Genomic DNA, 19,657 nt, shown 5'->3' with positions numbered 1-19,657 from the left:
ATTCTCCGTACTTTCTGCTCAATTTTTCTATATACCGAAAACTGCTGCAAAAAAGTCTATTTAAAAAAAAAGAATGAGAAAAATGTAAGATACTGACAAGAGAGGAAACTGGGTATGGGGTATGGGAGAAGGCTCTACATTATCTCTGCAATTTTTCTGTAAAGCTACAACTCTTCTAAAAAAGTTTATTTTTATTTTTTTCAAAGATTTTATTTATTTATTTGACAGACAGAGATCACAAGTAGGCATAGAGACAGGCGGGGGGGGGGGGGGCAGGGAGCAGGCTCCCCGATGAGCAGAGAGCCGGATGCAGGGCTCAATCCCAGGATCCTAAGATCATGACCTGAGCCGAAGGCAGAGGCCCAACCCACTGAGCCACCCAGGCGCCCAAAAAGTTTATTTTTAAAAAGAATGAGGAAGTCTATTATACAATAATAAAGATTTTTCAAGATAACCTAATGTTAATGTAAAAAACGAGCCACAGGATATTTTTAGAATGATTTAATTTATATGTATAAATTGTATGTTAAATAAATGATATAATTAAAAATTGGAATTAAAAAGCATATCCACAGCAAAGAACCCGAGGCCTTCTCACCAAACTTCAGCAGCGCTTACCTCTGCAGAGCCAGGCATGTGCGTGTGTGAGCAAGTTCCCTTGCGCTGGGATGCGCTGTGGGATTTTCACTTTCCGCATCATATGTTTAATAATCACAAGCGTATTACCCAATCATGTTTCTGGTAAAAAAAAAAAAATTCTTAAACCAAAAGAAGCCACCCAGAGCTCAAGCGCTGGTGAATAAATAAATATGAAGCGTCCAGCCCAGGATGGGTGCTCAGAGCAGCAGCACGACTGCCACCGCTGATCTCAGTAAAGGCAGTGCCGCTCTTCTCAGCACCCACGGGAATGCCCACTTCGGTCACGAAGGCTCTGTTTAAAGAGAGTGCTCACATCTGCGCTGCCTTTACCGTGTGAAGCTGTGGGCCGGAGCTGGGTGTGGGGAAGGCCTGCGCGCGGAGCTCCTGGAAACGGGAGGGAGCTTCTGAGTCAGCTGACTGGGGCTGCACACAAGGCAGGGTCCCCCCACCGCAGTGCTGGTCCCAGGCCGGGACCTGCCTCCGTGCGAAGTCGCCCCTGAGGGCTCATCTAAACTTCCGTGTGAACGAATGGTCCCAGAGGCAGAAGAAAGTGCTGCCAGTCTTCCAAAGAAACCAGGTATTACAGACAGTGAGCTAAATTCTACTGCGCTGGCTCTCCATTTTGATGGCATCTTAGGGTCCTGTGCGAGGTTTTAGGCAACTCTGATCCTCAACATACACTGTGGGGCCATCAGAGTCTCAGGGAGTGGGGCCCAGAGATAACAGTACAGAAATACCCCATCATGCCATCAGACAAAGAGGAGATCTTTAAAACACACCAGCGCGTGAACCTAAGGGTATGTTAACAATTTCTTGCAATTGGCTTTAAAAATAGTGCTCTAGGACAGAGAACTAGCAACCTCCCCCACTAAAAAAATCCAACCCCAAAACCAAAAACCAAGGCTACAGCAGGGAATTCCTATGCTACCATCTTCATGGGGCCATTTTTCATTTCTGCTTCCATTAAAGCTTCAGAGTGGAGAGGGTGGACCTCAGGAGTGCCCGGACAACGGCGCTAATAGGAACCTACAAGATAACCCCGCTTGTCTTTTTATATCTGATAGAATAATGTTCTGATCCACTAATTTTGTGTTAGAAGTCAGCAGACTTCCAATTAATTTTATTTGTGACTTGATAAAGTGACTCAGTGAAGACTAAAAAACCCAATATATTAACATAGATGAGAGAAAAAGAGACATTGATAATTCCTTAAGAATCAGTTTACAGACCGTCAAAACGTGAGGAGTAAGGGTCAGTGGTATCGTCTCTGTAAGTGCTTCGTTACTGTTTAGCTTTATGCTTTTGAAAGTTTTCTTTTTTGGATTTTTAAACCTAAAACTGGTTGCTATAATCTCTCTGAAAGTTCATACGGCAAGTTAACGTTAGTGATACAAATAAGCCTTTTACAAAACTTGGATCAGATTTTATCAGGTTTCATTTTTACCAGGTAGTAAATTAACCAGATTTTCTCAATTACTCGTTTGCTACACATTAACTACCGGCAGCATGTTTAATATTCTTCCCAATATAGCTGGAAATGCACAGCTAAAATAACAGTAATAGTTTACACATTTCTAACTACAAAAAAATAGTTCTGGGACTTTTTTTTTCTTTTAAATTAAGACAGGAGGGTTTCCACTTCCAGAAGAGAATCTCTGCCTACTTCTCCCTCCTGTCCCATAGGACAGAAAACCCTGCACATTATACAACAAACGTAAGAAGACAGAGAAATGAAAGAAGAGGCAGCCCAGTAGGGACTCTGAGATCTGAGGCACGATAAGGTGAGCATCCTGGGCTTTCCTTTTGCCTCAGGTTTTCCAGAGGGGATACTGGAAAGCTAGCAGCCCCGAAGAGCCAGTGCACTGAGACAAAACAAACAAACAAAAAGTAATAAGAAAAACCTCCCTTTAAATAGAGATCCAGGAAAGTGGCAGCCTAGCAAGAAAGGAAACTTTCTGCCAATAATCTCAAAAAAACATAAACTGCCACAACTCACCCAATATGTACATAGCCCTAAAGCTAGTAAAGAAATTGAGTTTGTAATTAATTTTGAAAAAGAAATCTCTAGGCCCCAATGGTTTCACTGGAGAATTCTACCAAACATTTAAATAAGAATGAGCACCAATTCTACACAAAATCTTTCAGAAAATAAAAGAGAAGGAACCTAAATCAGAGCAAAAGAAAACTGCAAAGCAGTGCCCGCTAGGCGTATGGATGCGGAAATCCTTTACAAGTTGTGGGCAAACACGATCCTGCCGCTGCACGTATTCCCAGAAGGCAAGGCTGAGTCAGTATTTGAAAGCCAATCAATATACCTCCCCTATTAACAGTTTAGAGAAAACATTTACATAGTCACATCAACTGCTGCGGGGGGGGGGGGGGGGGGGGGAACACCTCAAGGGTTCAACATCCAACCAGGCATGATAAAAACTCCCAGAAAACTAGGATTGCACAGGGATTTCCTTAACTTGATAAAGAATGAACGCTTTCCCCCTAAGGTTAGAAATAAGGTGGAGCGCCTGGGTGGCTCAGTGGGTTAAGCCTCTGCCTTCGGCGCAGGTCATGATCTCAGGGTCCTGGGATCGAGCCCGGTATCGGGCTGTCTGCTCAGCTGGGAGCCTGCTTCCCCCCCTCTCTCTGCCTGCCTCTCTGCCTACTTGTGATCTCTCTGTCAAATAAAAAAATAAAATCCTTAAAAGAAAGAAAGAAAGAGAAGGCAAGAATCCGTACCCTCACCAGTTTTACTCAAAATAGTGCTGGAAGTCCTAGCTAAAGCAATAGGAACAGAACTGAAAACAGGAACTGAAACGCATGCGGATAGGAAAAGAGGAAATAAAATTGTCCCTATTTGCATACAACATAACAGTGTCTGTAGAGAATCTCAAGGGTGCTAGAAAACAAATCCTCCTAGAACTGTAAATGAGCCCAGCAAAATCACAGGATAAAAGATCAACATACCACAATCAACTGAACTGTAAATCACACACCTTGTAAGGGACCAATATCCCAGATATAAAGAACTCCTAAAACTCAACAACAAAAGAACCCAAATAAATTGATTCTAAAACAGGCAAAAGACATGAATAGACATTTCTCCAAAGACGACATACAGGTGGCCAATGATCATATGAAAAGATGCTCAACATCACTCATCATTAGGGAAATGCACATTGAAACCACAATAAAATACCATGTCCCACGCATTAAGAAGATCATTGTCAAAAAAACAGAAAACAGCAAGTGCTGGCAAGGATGCGGAGAAACTGGAATGCTCGCACCACTGCTGGTGGGAATGTAAAAGTGTGCCCTCTGGGAAAAACAGTATCAGTCGTTCCTCAAAAAAGTTAGAATTATTATATAATCCAGAATTCCATTTCTGGACATAGACCCCAACAAATAGAAAGCAGGGTTTCAAAGAGATATTTGGAGGATACCCATGTTCATTGCAGCATTATTTAAACAGCCAAAAGTGGAAACAACCCAGGTGTCCATGAATGGTTGAATGGGTAAACGAAATATGGTCTATCCATACAATGGATATCATTCAACCTTAAAAAGAAATGAAGTTCTAACGCTACAATATGAATGAACCCTGAAGGCATGAATGAACCCAAAAGGACAAATAATGTATGATGCCACTCTTCCATGAAGGACTTAACAGTCAAATTCATAAAGACAGAAATTAGACTTGTGGCTGCCAGGAGCTGAGAAAGGAATGGGAGTTATTGTTTAATAGGTAGAGTTTAGTTATGGGGCCATGAAAAAATATCTGAAGACGGATGGTGGTGATGGTTGCACAACAATGTGAATGTACTTAATGCACTAAATCATACACTTTTTAAATTCATGGATTGGAAGACTTTTGAGAAAAATATTAATTCTCTCCAAGTTGATATACAGATTTAACACAGTTCCCAACAAAATCTTTGTAAGTACTTCTACGGATATAGGCAAGATTATTCTAAAATTTATACAGAAAGACTGGGAGAGCTGAAACAACTCTGAAAAAGAATGAAGTTGGAGAAGAATCATTCTACCCAACTTCAAGGCTTGCTTCACAGCTCCAGCAATCAAGACTGTGTAGTATTTACATGGGTAGACACACAGATCTGTGGAACAAGACAGAGGATCCAGAAACAGCACCGCACAAGTCCGGCCAACTGATTTTGACAAAAATGCCAAAGCAATTCGGTGGGGGAAGAGCCTTTGTAATCAGCAGTTTGGGAGCAATTGGATACCCATAGGCAAAAAACTAAATCTTGATCTAATCTTTCCATCCTAAACAAAGGCTAACTCATGAATCATATGTTACATGTAAAAGTATAAAACTACGGAGGGAATACCTCTGATACCTAGGGCTTGCTGAAGAGTTCTTAGGACACAAAAAGCATGATTCATAAAAGAAAAAGAAAAAAATGATAAATTGGACAGCGTCAAAATTAAAAACTTTTCCTTTGTGAAAACCAACAAAGGACAAAAAGACAAGCTACTGAGGACCTGTATTTAAAAATACATAAAGGGGGGCACCTGGCAGTCTCAGCTGGAAGAGCATGCGACTCTTTTTTCTTTTTTTTTTTAATATTTTATTTACTTATTTGACAGATCGCAAGTAGGCAGAGAGGCGGGGGGGGGGGTGGTGGTGGTGTGTGGGTGGGAAGCAGGCTCCCCGCTGAGCAGAGCCTGAGGCAGGACTTAATCCCAGGACCCTAGAATTGTGACCTGAGCTGAAGGCAGAGGCTTTAACCCACTGAGCCACCCAGGCGCCCCGTGCACGCAACTCTTGATCTTGCGTGAATTTGAGCCCCACATTGGGTATAGAAATTCCTCAAATAAATTTTAAAAACTTTACAAAAATAAAAAAGTATATAAACAACTCTAGTAACTCAGCCATATAAAAACAAATAAGACATGGGGTGCATTTCACTGAAGGGAATATGCAGAAGGCAAGTAAGCACATGAAAGGATGATCAACAGGTATTGGGGAAACACAAATTAAGACCATAGTGGGTTACTGCTATCCACCTATCAGAACAGCTAAAACAAAAACAGTAACAAAACCAATGCTGGCAAGAATGTGAAGAAACATCGTCTTAAATACATGTTGGTGGTAATAGAAAATAGTACAGCCACTCTATAAACAGTTTGGCAGCTTTGTAAGAAATTAAACATATATTTAACCATACAACCTAGCAATTATACTCTTGGTCATTTATCCCAGAGAAACAAAAAATAAGTTTACATGAAAACCTGTGAGACAGATGTTTACAGCAGGTTTTTTGGGTGAGAGTCCTAAAATGGAAACAAACCAGATGTCCTTCAACAGGTAAATAATTAAACAAGCTGTGGTATAACCATGGTCCATACCATGGACTACTTCTCAGCAGTAAGAAGGAACGGATTATTAATACATGAAGAAAGAGAGAGAGACACACACGTATACTCCACCCGCCAACCCCACCCCCTCACACATATAAAGAAGGAAAGAGGGAACTCACAAAGGAAATTTAGTAAAACATCTAGTACATTCTTATTGGGCCATGTCTTTGTAATTAAGTTATTTTAGCATAAAAACCCCTAGTAATCTCTGAGATTAGTGGTCAAAGGTAGTATATTTCAGGATTTTACTTATTTTCATAAGCAAAAACAAAACTATAGCATTTTATGTATAAATTTAAAATATTTTCAGGTTTTATTATATATTGTGTTCTTTAAAATTATCTATCTGCTTTTGAACCTTAAGATCAATTACTTTCTTTAACTTCTGGCTCAAAGTTCACACAATGCTATAAACCAAATACACTGATCAATAAAGCCAAAGTTCAATAAGTCTGATCTGACTTAATAAATAACTCACTGTGTTGATTTTTAATAATTTATTATTCAAAATGAGTAGGGGATTTATAAGATTATTTCCTTAACTGAAAAAAATGATCGTATCAGGACCTTTCATTACATACTGCAATTAAGAACAATCTCAAAATGAGACTTTGCACATTCACTGTTTTAAAGAATCTTGAATGAATGAATGAACAGATGTCTAAAACTTCTTAACCATAAAAAACTCAAGTCTAGGTGCCTGGGTGGCACAGTCGGTTAAGCATCTGGCTCCTGGTTTAGGCTCAAGTCATGACGTCATGGTGGTGGGATCGAGCCCCGTGTTGGCTTTGTGCTCAGGGTGGTGCGATCGAGCCCCGTGTTGGCTTTGTGCTCAGGGTGGTGGGATCGAGCCCCGTGTTGGCTTTGTGCTCAGGGTGGCATCTGCTTGAGATTCTCTCTCTGGCTCCCTCTGCCCCTCTTACTCATGCTCTCTCTAAATAAATAAATAAATCTTAGAACAAACAAACAAAACTCAAGTCTCAGAGCTAACCAGGATATCTATAAGAATGACACTTGCCTCACTGAAGCTCGCAAAAAAATTTAAATAAAGAAACATACAGCACTAGCAAATGAAACCAAGGCTGTCAGAGAAAAAAAAAGCAACCGAAACAAAACATCAAATTAGGTCCCTCAAAAATCCTCATAAAAGGCTGAGATAAAGTGAAGGCCATCTCTCTCCACTGTAAGTAGTGATTACTATTATTTTTTTAATTTTATTTATTTATTTGAGAGAGAGTGCACACAAGTAGTGGGGAAGGGCAGAGGCAAAGGGAGGAAGCAGGCTACCCACTGAGCAGGGAGCTCGACGCAGGGCTCAATCCCAGGGTCCTGAGATCACAACCTAAGGACCTGAGTGGAAGGCAGACGCTTAACTGACTGAGCCACCCAGGTGCCCCTGATTTTTCTGAATATCAAGATAAAGACAATCTGCGGGTCTCGAAGCATGCTTAATGCAAACAGAGGCACTGTTTACCTAGGAAGAAAGGCCAGAATCAGCTCCACTTCTGGCCCCAGATTCACCAGCCATGAACAATCCAGCTATCCTACAATCCTAAAGCTTTTTCATACTCAAAACACACTTTAGATTTTTTTTTTAAGATTTTATTTATTTATTTGACAGACAAAGATCACAAGTAGGCAGAGAGGCAGGCGGGGAGAGAGGAGGAAGCAGGCTCCCTGCCAAGCAGAGAGCTGGATGCGGGGCTTGATTCCAGGACCCTGGGACCATGACCTGAGCTGAAGGCAGAGGCTTTAACCCACTGAGCCACCCAGTCGCCCCTAGATTTTATTTTTAATCCCAAACAATGGTGGGAATGCAAAGGCCAGTGAACAGAGTTAATGGCCATAATCAAAGTTTCCAAGATCTTTTATGCAAATTAGAGAAAATATAACTTTTTTAAAAAAAAATCCTCACCCCATCCATCCCTGGGATCTAAGCCTGCAGGTCTGATGGAAGCCAAAGTAGCGAGAAGAAAGTGAAACTCTTACAGAGTTCACTTTGCATTTTTAAAAATGCAAAGATTTGCATTTCTATGGATACTGCATATCCATTTCTAATAATTTTTTAAATGTTCTCACAATTCAGAGACTAAAATGGAATGAGCAATAAATTCAATACCTAAGAAAAATTAGCAATGAGGAAAATGCATGCAGCATTTTTTTCTACTTTGGCCAACTTTGCCTGGAAAAATGCAATTTAAAACCTCAGCAATTTTGTCCCTGTAAGCCATCTTACTGTCTACTGAGTTTTTCCTTTTATTATGACCACTTTAAAACGGAGCTTTCCTCCACCCAGCTTCACTGAGGTAAACCCGACAAGAATTAGGATCGTGCATATGTAGTGTGTACAGCGTGGTATCTGGATACACGTACACACTGTGAAATGAGTATCACCGTCAAGCTGATTAACACATCTATCAAAAGTGGTTTTTCATGCAGAAAAAGCCTTTTATAGGAAGAGTATTCTGGTTGCGTTTTGCCATTTTCTCTGTGGGTAGCCTAACCAACCTGACTGTAAACTCCCCGAGGGTGGGAAGCAAGTCTTGTACTTCTCGGCTGGGGGCCCAGGCACCCCATTCCTGAGATGCTGGGGATGCGGAGACACACGCGGCGCAGTGCTGAGTGGGCATCCGGTCAATGTTTGTGGTTCCTGGGGCTCATCTTTCTCCCACTCTAATTAATAGACAAGCAACAGAAGACAGATCTTCAGAGCAACTACCCAGCTTTCATCCGCTTTCTTGCTAATTAGTACCTCATGTTTATTACTCAGTGTCTGAATTCTCCAATTAAATCATTCTTGGATTGTTTTGTTTCTGAATGTGTAATAAATATTGAAATTAATCAGGTCACAAAAGCTTTAAATTGTGTTCTGTGCTAATCCATTTTTAGGACAAGAATGGTATCTGGCATCTTCATAAAATTCCCATTAATTAACCACAGTAAACTGTACGGAAATGATGTTAACTGCAAACAACCCGTCAAACATGCCCTAGGTTTATCTGGAATGAAAGGCTGTGTCTCATGCTTCACATCCTAGTCTAGTCTATGTCTGCTTCTCCAGAGAGACTAAGAATTCTAGAAACAAAGAAACTGTGTGGGGAGTACCCATGCTCCAGACCTTTTATGAACTGGCAGAACTGAACTGATGATTTGTACAAAGAGAGGAGTCTGGGCCCAAACCGGACAGTGAGCCACAGCCAAAGTGAACGGCGTAAGCAGCATTTAAGGATACTCCTGAGTCAGGCACGAGCTACGAGTTGCTTTGCTACTGCTCAAAGGCCCCGGTGCTCAATGGTCCCTAATCCAGTGAGCATAACCTATACCTGAGTGTTTGATTCTACTATCTTTGGACACTAGGTCGGAACCCGCAATCCACTTTCGGAAAGCAAACTCCCTTTCCCGAGGTGATCAATGAAAGCATGACACCAAATCAGTTTTGCTGTTGCTCAGAGGAAGGAATGTTTTCTTTGACCCTCGGAGAGCCACGCAGGTTCCGCTGTTTTTGCTTTAATCTTACTAGATCCTTCCACCCCTCTCGCGTGCCAGCGGGCTGGTGGATTCGTCCGTGCACTTCCAGAGCTTCTGCTGTGCTCTCACTGGGTCACATTTGCTTATGATGAAATCCATTTGTTACTTGCTGACTCAGATCTCCCCAAGTGACTTAATGCTCTTGGTTTTCATGTTCTTCACAGTGCACTGAAAAGCTCTACTTTGAAGTAAAATGTTTTAAGAATGAAAATGTGTACACTATAATAACAACATTAAAACTCCTTTCTTGTCATTAAATAAACTAACCAGCAACCAAAGGCAAAATTTCACCATCGATACATAGAACCTCTGAACAACAGAAAAATTCTCTTTTGTTCAGGCTACATTTCAGACTCTCTCCCGTGTTCTTCATCAGCTCTGACGGGTCTGACACAGAAACTGAGTTTTTGTCTTCCTGTTGCTCAGCTACAAGATTTATCCACAAGCCCCAAAACTTGAGACTTTCTAAAGTAAATTCCAGTTTTTTTAAAGTTTAAAATAAATCTCTAAGAACTCTTCCTACATCCCAACTACTTCTTTTTCTCCTCCTTCTCTTGCTTTTTTTTTTAGATTTTTATTTACTTACTTGACAGAGAGAGACAGCAAAAGAGGGAACACAAGCAGGGGGAGGGAGAAGCAGGCTTTCCGATGAGCAGAGAGCTCGATCCCAGGACCCCGGGATCATGACCCGGGCAGAAGGCAGATACTCAACAACTGAGCTACCCACGCACCCCCCAACTACTTTTTTTCTAAGACCTGAACTTGTTATAGAACTTTTGAGGGCAACAACACAAGACAGAATCAGAGGCTTTTATAGAACAGTGTTGCTTGGTCCTTTGAATCCAAACATGTTTCTGTTACATATTTTTTTTAAAACTCTCAACTATTCCTTTAATGTATTTTGAAAAACAAAATAAGTATTGTTACTAAAAATGAATAAAGCAGTGTTACAAAGCACTGTATTTTTAGTCCATACACACTCCTGTCTCTTGAGAACAAATTTATTTTAAAAAATACAAGCTGATCCTTAAATAAGTTTGAACTGCATGGGTCCACATACACACAGATTTTTTCTTTTTGATAAATACAGTATACAACTGTGAATGTATTTTCCATTCCTTAGGATTTTCTTAATATTTTATCTTGCTGACTTTGTTGTAAGAATAGACTATACAATTCATATAACAGAACAATTATGTGCTGTTTATGTTACTGGTATGGCCAACGGTAGGCTCTTAGTAGTTAAGTTTTGGGGGAGTCTGAAGTTATATGCTGATTTTCAACTGCATGGGGGGTAGGTACTCATAATTCCTGTTGTTTGAGGGTCAATTGTATTTTCAGAAGTGTGCAGTTAAGAAAAAAATGGCTACAGTTTGTAGTGAAAGCCAGGTCTATGGTTCCAAAATGACCTCTAGCACCACTGGCAAATCAGAAAGTGCTCATAAACTGAAAGGTCCCTTCTGATTTTCCTTGCTTTCTTCAAAGCAGTTTGAGTGCTTCAAGAACATGTTCGAAACGCCGGGAGGGTGTGGGTGGCTCAGGTGGTTAAGCGTCTGACTCCGAATTTCAGCTTAGCTCATGATCTCAGGGTTATGAGATCGAGCCCTGTGTTGGGCTCTGCACTGGGCATGGAGCCTGCTTGTGATTTTCCCTCTCCCTGTCCCTTGCCTTTCTCTCTCTCTCTAAAAGGAAGGAAGGAAGGGAGGAAGGAAGGAAGGGAGGGAGGGAGGAAAAAAGTCTCCTATTCAAAACTCCTCATTTTTAAAATGACAAAGTAACACAATAACTGATTAGCCGCACTGCAGAAGAGCCTTGGTTTTGTCAAGATTCACAGTAATGGATTTAACAACAGGGTGTTTTTCAAAAAACATTAAGAAATACAGTTCAATTTACAATCACTTTTCTGAAAACAGTATTGTATTTTATAGAACAAGGATCCTGCAAATTTAGTGAACTAGCTCAAATGCACTATTTACACTGAGTCAGTACATCACAGCACCTAATCCCCCTGCTCCCCATACCCTCTAATTTCGTCAACTTGAAAGGAAAGTTTTCTGGTTTAATTCACAGTTTTGAGGAACTACCTGGCATCACTTTAAGATGCGTATCAAAGCTCCCACGTGGGCAATAATTCGCTTCAGGCTGCTAAGGCCTATACAGACGGAGGTGGAAAAAGTGCCGAGGAGAAGTTCAAATCATACTAGTGTCGTTCCAGAGCCCTCCCAGGCGCCTGCAGCGCGGGCGTCCCTCAACAGCTGCCACACGTACAACTGACTCTTCGGAAGAGACAGATCTTCTTTATGAAGGGACTTAACTCAGATCTGAATGTGAAGTTAGAACAGAGATCCTAAAGCCGAGGCTCAGACCACTGCAGTGAACTGCTGTTGTCTGCTCAAAGAAACGATCTATGCGATTTAACATTAAGTAAGCAACAAAGAAATTAAAAGAGGAAAATACAAATGGTATTTATTTAAATTTTCTCTAGCATACTCAAATCATGTTTACTTAAAGTAAAATACTTTTTAGGGATGCCTGGGTGGCTCAGTCAGTTAAACAACCGACTCTTGGTTTCGCTCAGGTCCTGATCTCATGGGTTGTGAGATCAAGCCCCATGTCGGGCTCTGAGCTCAGTGGGAGTCTGTTTGGATATTCTCTCCCTCTGCCCCTTCCCACACTCACACTCACTCTCTCTCTCAAATAAATAAAATCTTTAAAAAACACACATACACATAAAATAAAATCTTTAAAAACACATATATATAAAATAAAATCTTTAAAAACACATATATATAAAACACACATATATATGTGTTTTTAAAGATTTTATTTATTTGAGAGATAGAGAGATTACAAGTAGGCAGAGAGGCAGGCAGAGTTGGGGGGGGGGGAAGCAGTCTCCCCACTGAGAAGAGAGCCCGATGCAGGGCTTGATCCCAGGACCTTGAGATCATGACCTGAGCCGAAGGCAGAGGCTTAACCCACTGAGCCACCTAGGTGCCTCTAAAAATATATATTTTTTAAAAGGCATCTTTGAGGGGGCACCTGGGTGGTTTGGTCGGTTAAGTGTCCAACTCTTGATTTTGGCTCAGGTCATGATCTCAGGGTCACAAGATCGAGCCCCACACTGAGCTCCATGCTCAACGGGGAGTCTGCTTGAGATACTCTCTCTCCCTCTCCCCCTCCTCCCCATATGTATGCTCTCTCTCTCAAATAAATAAATCATAAATACATAAGTAAGTAAGTAAATACATGGCATTTTTGGATAACAAAATCAATGGACATAGTATTTCAGTCCAGGCTTTGTTCCAGGGATATAAGCCTATAAGGTCACTTCTTTCTCCAAAGGCAGACACATCTGGAGAATCCGGATGCTTGGCAGACAAAGATAGTTACATTACAAACAAAACAAAAGTGAGGAGTTATTTTAAAAATTAGGCATGCAATTGTATAGTTTGCTAAAATACATAATAAACAATGAGATTACTGTATGACACCACAGAATATAACTTGGTTTCATTTTGGACAGTTTTCAGTTAATTATCTAGCTAGGGACATAATCTTTGGCATACCTGCCCAGTAAAATTACAAATTTAGGCTGTAGTAAAATATAAAAATGTTAAGAATCTTGACCAAGACAGTAGACCACTTGTAAGAACAGAAAGATCTGTGCTAACTCTGTCTGTATCTGTGGCAGCAGAAGAGAGAAAAAGAACCAGTTTGTCACTTTGCCAACAAACAAGTGACTTCTCTTACGCAGAGCCCATATATACACGTGGATACACAGAATAAAACACAAAATGAAAACCCTGTGCAAAACTGCTGTCTTGGTTACCAGTATCACTGGAATTAAGAAACAGAGAGAGGCCTGCAGCCACAGACCAGTTCAAACTTGTACTAGTTTTTCCTGCCTGTAGCCTAGTTCTCGCCTATACTTTCCTCAGGCTTTTGATGAGTGCACCCATTATGTCAATCAGGCAAGTTTCATCAGACAGGCTCAAAATATCCATCTAGAACCCCCACCCGAAGCTGTCTCGGGTAGTAACTGGTCGTTCAAATATGGCCACTCAGGGCTGTGGCGGGCGTGTTCCCTGGTCTGACCTCAGTGTTCAGGGATCACTGGGTATACCCACCACACACCGATAACACCCACTGGTCACGGTCGCAAAGGACTCTCAATAACCACAACGGTGTGATGTTTACAAAGTAATTTAAAGAAGTCTTCCCAATGACAGATATACTCTAAGATGCCTGCCCACCCCAGCCCCTTTCTACTACTCATCAGTTGTTTGCCTCATGAATATGGATTTAGAGCAACAGGGTCAGTGTGGGGCTGAAATAAGCATTTAGCACAATGCACGGACCAACAAATATTAATCACAGCACTCGCTGCCACCATGACTCCGTCTCCCAGATCAGAAGTGGAGCACAGCTGGAGCAAGAATCCAGGGCTTCTCCCATCCCTCCTCGTCTCTTGGTTGTAGATGCGTGTTTTACTCAGCCATAAAAAAGAATGCAATCTCGTTATTTGCAATGACACAGATGGAGCTAGAGGGTATTATGCTAAGCCAAATAAGTCAGAGGAAGATAAATACTATATGACTTCACTCAAATGTGGAATTTTAGGAACAAAATAAACAAGCAAAGGGAAAAAAAAGAGAGGCAAACGAAGAAAAAGACTCTTAACTATAGAGAACAACTGATGGTTACCAGAGGGGTGGTGGGTAGGGGAAATGGGTGAAACAGGTGATGGGGATTAAAGAGGGCACTTGTGATGGGCACTGGGTGATGGGAAGTGCTGAATCACATTGTGTACCTGAAACTAATATAACACTGTATGTTAACTTTGGGAATTTACATAAAAACTTAAAAAAATAAATAAAAAACCCATACTAGGATTCTTAACTTTATATAGTCTGAATTTCCCACTTCACAGATAATGAAACTGAGGCTGAGAACTTGTGACCTCCCTGAAGTCAAAAAGCTAATGTGTGACAAAACCAGAATCTTTGTCTTTATATCTCTGCCTTAAATATGTTACTTGGCATTCACACTCCAGTTACTTGCTATTCTACGGTAGTAATGGTTAAGTATTAAATACAAAGTTAATAGACTGATTTTGGAAGTTGTTAATGAAAAAATCAGAAAATGCTATGAAAGATACTAAAAATTCAACTGAATAATAATATTACTCAACTCTTAATTTGAATGATCCTAAGAACACGACAATGTAGTCAGTATGTTGGTCAATATGACAATACCATCGGTTCAAAGATCTTTAGAGTTAGTTATGAATCAATGACATATTTTTTTTAAAAAGATTTTATTTATTTGAAAGAGAGAGACAGAGAGAGAGCATGAGAAGGGGGAGGGTCAGAGGGAGAAGCAGATTCCCTGCTGAGCAGGGAGCCCAATGCGGGACTTGATCCTGGGACTCCAGGATCATGACCTGAGCCAAAGGCAGTTGCTTAACCAACTAAGCCACCCAGATGCCCCCAAATCAAGGACATATCTTAAGACCTATATGCAGTGCACACGACAGTCAAGATACAATCTTTGGGGCTTAAGCAATGCAAACTTCAATGAGTAGACAAGAAATTTGCTGAGGAAACACATGGTCATGGGCTATGTGTCCATCTCTTTGGGACACAGTGTCCCTGAAACGGCACTATACAGCTCTGGTGTGTCTTACAACCTGGAAAAACTGAATTAAGAAGGAAAATGTTTGAGAATAAATACTACGGTACTAATAATGGTGTTGAGGAATCTGAGCGTATTTGCTATTTTTGGTACTTATAATGTTTGACTGACCTGGGTCCATTAGAATAATAAACAGATCGCTCTCATGATCTCATCTGTCACCTTAACAAACATTCAATCTTCAGTCTATGAATGTGGCAAATCTCTCCATTATTTAGGTCTCTGAAGAATGTTTTGTAGTTCCCAGACTTGTAGCAGTCTTGATAAATATATATATCTAAGTAATGAATATCTTTTATGCTACTGTAAGTAGATTTTTTTAAAAAATTCATTTTCCAATTGTTTGTTGCTAGTAGGTTAAAAATTCAATTGATTTTTGTATATTAGCCTCACATCCTGCTATCTTGCTAAAATTTACTTACTAGTTCTAGTAGTTGATTAGTATACTTCTGAAAATTTTTGACGTAAACAATAATTTTTGTCTCCAACAGGAAATGCATAGTTAAATAACTGATTAAGACTTGTTACTTCCAAACTAAGTAAAAATTTAGGTTCATCACCTCTATAAATTTATTACATTTATATCAGAATTCTATTTTAGTCTTTTTTTTTTTTAAGATTTTATTTATTTGAGGGGTGCCTGGGTGGCTCAGTGGGTTAAAGCCTCTGCCTTTGGCTCAGGTCATGATCCCAGAGTCCTGGGATCAAGCCCCGCATTGGGCTCTCTGCTCAGCAGGGAGTCGGCTTCCCCCTCTCTCTCTGCCCGCTTCTCTGCCTACTTGTGATCTCTGTCTGTCAAATAAATAAATAAAATCTTTTTTTTTTTAAAGATTTAAAAGATTTTTTTAAAAGATTTTTTTTTAAAAGATTTTATTTATTTGAGAGAATGAGAGACAGTATGAGTAGTGGGGAGGGACAGTGGGAGAGGGAAAAGCAGGCTCCCCACTGAGCATGGAGCCCGATGTGGGACTTGACCTCAGAACCCTGGGATCATGATCTAAGCTGAAGGCAGATGCTTAATGGCTGAGCCACCCAGGCAACCCCATTTATATGAGTATTTTATCAGACAACTGAATTATAGGGAAACAGATTACATTACATTTATAAAAGAAGTTTTAAAATGTTGAAAGAGATTTAATTCACATTTTATAAATACAATCAAACATTATTCAAAAGCCCCTTAAAAAATGATTGCTAAAATGTGCAAAACTTGCACACTGAAAACAAGATTTATAATCTGAGTTTAAATGTCTAAAGAAGAAACAGATGTTATTTTAATAAACTATCACTGTAATGAACAATAAGTTCTGAAATTAAAGTGAACCTTGACATTGTCTTTCTTGCAAACAAAAATCATGCTCACAGGCACCTAAAACTTACTCTTCAACAGCTGATACCATTATACCCACAAATTTGAAAACCCAATACATAAATCTTTAAAAGCTGAGATAAACCAGTCTTCAAAAATTCCAAGTGGTCATTTTTTAGTGGGTTATGAATCAATGTAGTGGGTCAAAACGGCCTTTTTTTTTTTTTATAAAATAGTAAAGCAAATGGAGTATATCACATCTAATGAGGATAAGTCTTATTTCATGAAACTTTGGTTTCAACTGCATATCTACACGGACAGACACAACACTTGCACGCAGGCACGTGTACAAGGGCTGTGTGCTAGGTGGAGATACAAATTGTATTTTTCCTACGGGTTGTAGTTAAAACTGTGAAAAAAACAAAGACAGATGCCCTCAACATCACTATCTACACAAAATGAGATTTTTCTAAAAAACGGTACTCTCTCTATTCTCTGTCACTTACTGATGCCCAGGAGGCACTCCCACCCCCACCCCACCCCCCGCCCCGTGTTTACATTACTGGGGGCTAGCAGCCTGAGAATTATCTGGTAAATGAAAAGGGGCTTCATTCCGGGACATCACCGCTCCTGTATCTAATCTAATGGCACCAAGGAATGGAAACCTCTGGCAGGTCTGTCTGCTGCACCATGTGGTACTGGCCGCGGCTGTCGTCCTGGTTGCGTCAGTCTTCCTCAGTAAGCCTACGTTCATTCCACTTTAGCTCCCCAAACCCCAGGCCACAGCCTGCCGTGCCTCTGGAACTGTAAAACCAGACACCCCTTTTTCTCTGGATGCCATTTCGTATTCTTGATGGTTTCAGTGAGCCCGTCACCTTGGTTTTCAGAGATGACCAGTCCTGTGACCCTTTCTATGACGTTTTGCTCCATTTGTCCTAGCTTTGGTTCCTTTCTGACTGACTTCAGATGCTATTACCATACTTCAACCATTTCCCTGTCAACAGCTTTAAATTCTTGCCCTTTCACGGCAACGAACAGCCTGACCAGACGACTGTCTGCCTTCTCCAGGCTGGAGAGTCTCCATCTACACAATCACCCTCGCTGATTTTTTTTAAGTTTTATTTAAGTAATCTCTACCCCCCAATATAGGACTCGAACTCACGACTCCGAGATCAAGAGGCACATGCTCTTCTGACAGAGCCAGCCCGGCCCCCCTCACCCTCGCCGATTTGGACAAGGACTGGCAACTGGCTCTGTCTCCCGTTCCTCTTGTCCCTGTCACTAGTACCTATTTTGAATGGAAAACAAAAGGCATCAGAAGAGAAAGCTTTCAACCTGCCGCCACCCACCGATCCAATGATGCTCACCGCACTGAGCCTTTCCTCACCCTCTCCTACAACAGAGGAAGGGTCCTTACTCTCTAAGGCTCATCTTCCTGTCTGTGTGCTTGGCTTTTCTTGTGCTTCATGCCAGAGACCTGGATATACTGGTTTCCAGCCCCTTCTGTTATCGTTACACTTTCTCTGCCCGAACCCCCGTCAGCTTGTGAAAATGCTCAAATCTCTCTCAGCTCTGAAGGCCTTTAGTCATCAGATTTACCTTTCTGACTAGCATCTTCAAAATTCAGATTTGATTATGTTACCTTCTTAACTTGAACTTCGTTTTTTTCCCCCAAGATTTTATTTATTTGAGGGGGGGGGGTAGTAGGAGCACGGGGAGGGGGAGAGGCAGAGGGAGAAGCAGGGAGCTCAATGTGGGGCCTGATCTCGTGACCTGAGCCGAAGGCAGATACCTAACCAGGTGCCCCCTCTCAGTTTTTAAGGCTTGACCCTGCTTCATCCCCCCTGAGCTGAGACAGTTCTTGCTGAGCGACTCCAAAGGTGCTTCTCAAGCCCTGTCAGCAGAGTCAGATGCTGCTACTGCTCCCCCTTCTCCCTCTTCTTGAACATGCTTCTTGTGACTTCCATGACTCTGCGCTCTCTTGGCTTCTCCTGACCTCTCTGGTCTCTAGTGGGGATCCTCATCTATTCGGTCACTCCACGGTGGGCTTCCTCGGGGTTCTCACCTCAGACCACTGCTCGTCACTGCAAACAACCGCACTCACTCGTCAGGCTCCTTTGCACATTCTAATGCCGCCTTCCCAGGCCCTTCATCGGTGTCAGGTCTGTAAGTCCAACTGCCTCCCCGACACCTCTGTTCATGTCTCCAAACACCCTCAACTCAACGTGTCCAGGCTGAACTCACCGTCCCTCTCCTCCCCCGGATCTGCTGCTCCTTCCATGTTCCTCATGTCAGAAATGAAGAGTCAGCATTAATTCTGTTCCTGTCAGGCTTGACCACTCTCTTGCCTCACCCTCACCATATACAATTAACTGGCCAGTTCTGTGTGCCCCATCTCCTGAATACCCTTAGCATGTGTTCATTCCTGTCCCAGTCCCAGTTGTCACCACCCTGGCCCAGGCCACCATCATCCTTTGCTTAGCGCACCCCACGCAATCGCTCCAGATTAGTCTCCCCACCTCCAGTCTTAACTGAGTCCTGGTCATTCTCCGCATGTAGAATAGAAATGACAGAACTGCAGATGTTACTTAAAACCCTTCCCTGGCCTTCCAGTGTGTTCAAGAGAAACCTCGAAGTCCTTAAAATGATAGAGCCAAGTTCTCTACTAGCCAGCTGCCTCTCCCCCACCAAGCCCAGCATCCCCTGCCAAACTCTAGCTGTGCTCCCTGCGCCGCAGCACCCCCTCCCCGACCCAGGCCTTCTAAATATGCCCTTCTCTCTTCCTGAAGCTCTTGTGTTCCCTCCCTTTAAAAGTTCTAACAGATCACTTCATCCAAGAAGCACTCCCTGCCCTCCCGAGTCCAAAACAGGAATGAGGATCCTCCCATGGGAACTAACTGCTTTTATCTCCCCCAATATGCCACTTACACACTTCACTGAACCTGCTGGGGACCTGTCGGCATCCTCCGCCGAGCTCCCGGGGGCCTGGGATGACTAATTTACATTGCCCTCATGAAGCATAATACTGGGCTGGATAAACATGTGTTGAATGAAAGATTTTATGAATTCTTCCCACTTCTGATTCTAGTTCTTGGCTGGCTCCTCCAA

General features: G+C 41.7%; 1 protein-coding gene across 7 annotated transcripts in view; it reads right to left on the bottom strand.

Annotated features, from left to right (window-relative positions):
* The window catches only part of ATE1 (arginyltransferase 1), a 161,631-nt gene that overhangs the window by 13,674 nt on the left and 128,300 nt on the right, over positions 1–19,657 (bottom strand). Inside the window, exon 12 of one of the 7 annotated variants that reach the window (XM_080822848.1) lies at positions 656–738. The exons of the other annotated variants lie outside the window; for them this stretch is intronic. Within the exon in view, the coding sequence (XP_080678974.1) occupies positions 731–738 (8 nt within the window). The 3' untranslated portion in view covers positions 656–730. Of the gene's footprint in view, positions 1–655; positions 739–19,657 lie in introns of those variants that run through there. 7 annotated transcript variants of the gene reach the window in all.

This window comes from Martes martes (genome assembly GCF_963455335.1).
Source record: "Martes martes genome assembly, chromosome: 14".
Classification (NCBI taxonomy): Eukaryota; Metazoa; Chordata; class Mammalia; order Carnivora; family Mustelidae; genus Martes; species Martes martes.
The sequence above is the reverse complement of the archived record's forward strand: the minus strand, read 5'-3'. Positions and strand labels throughout refer to the sequence as shown.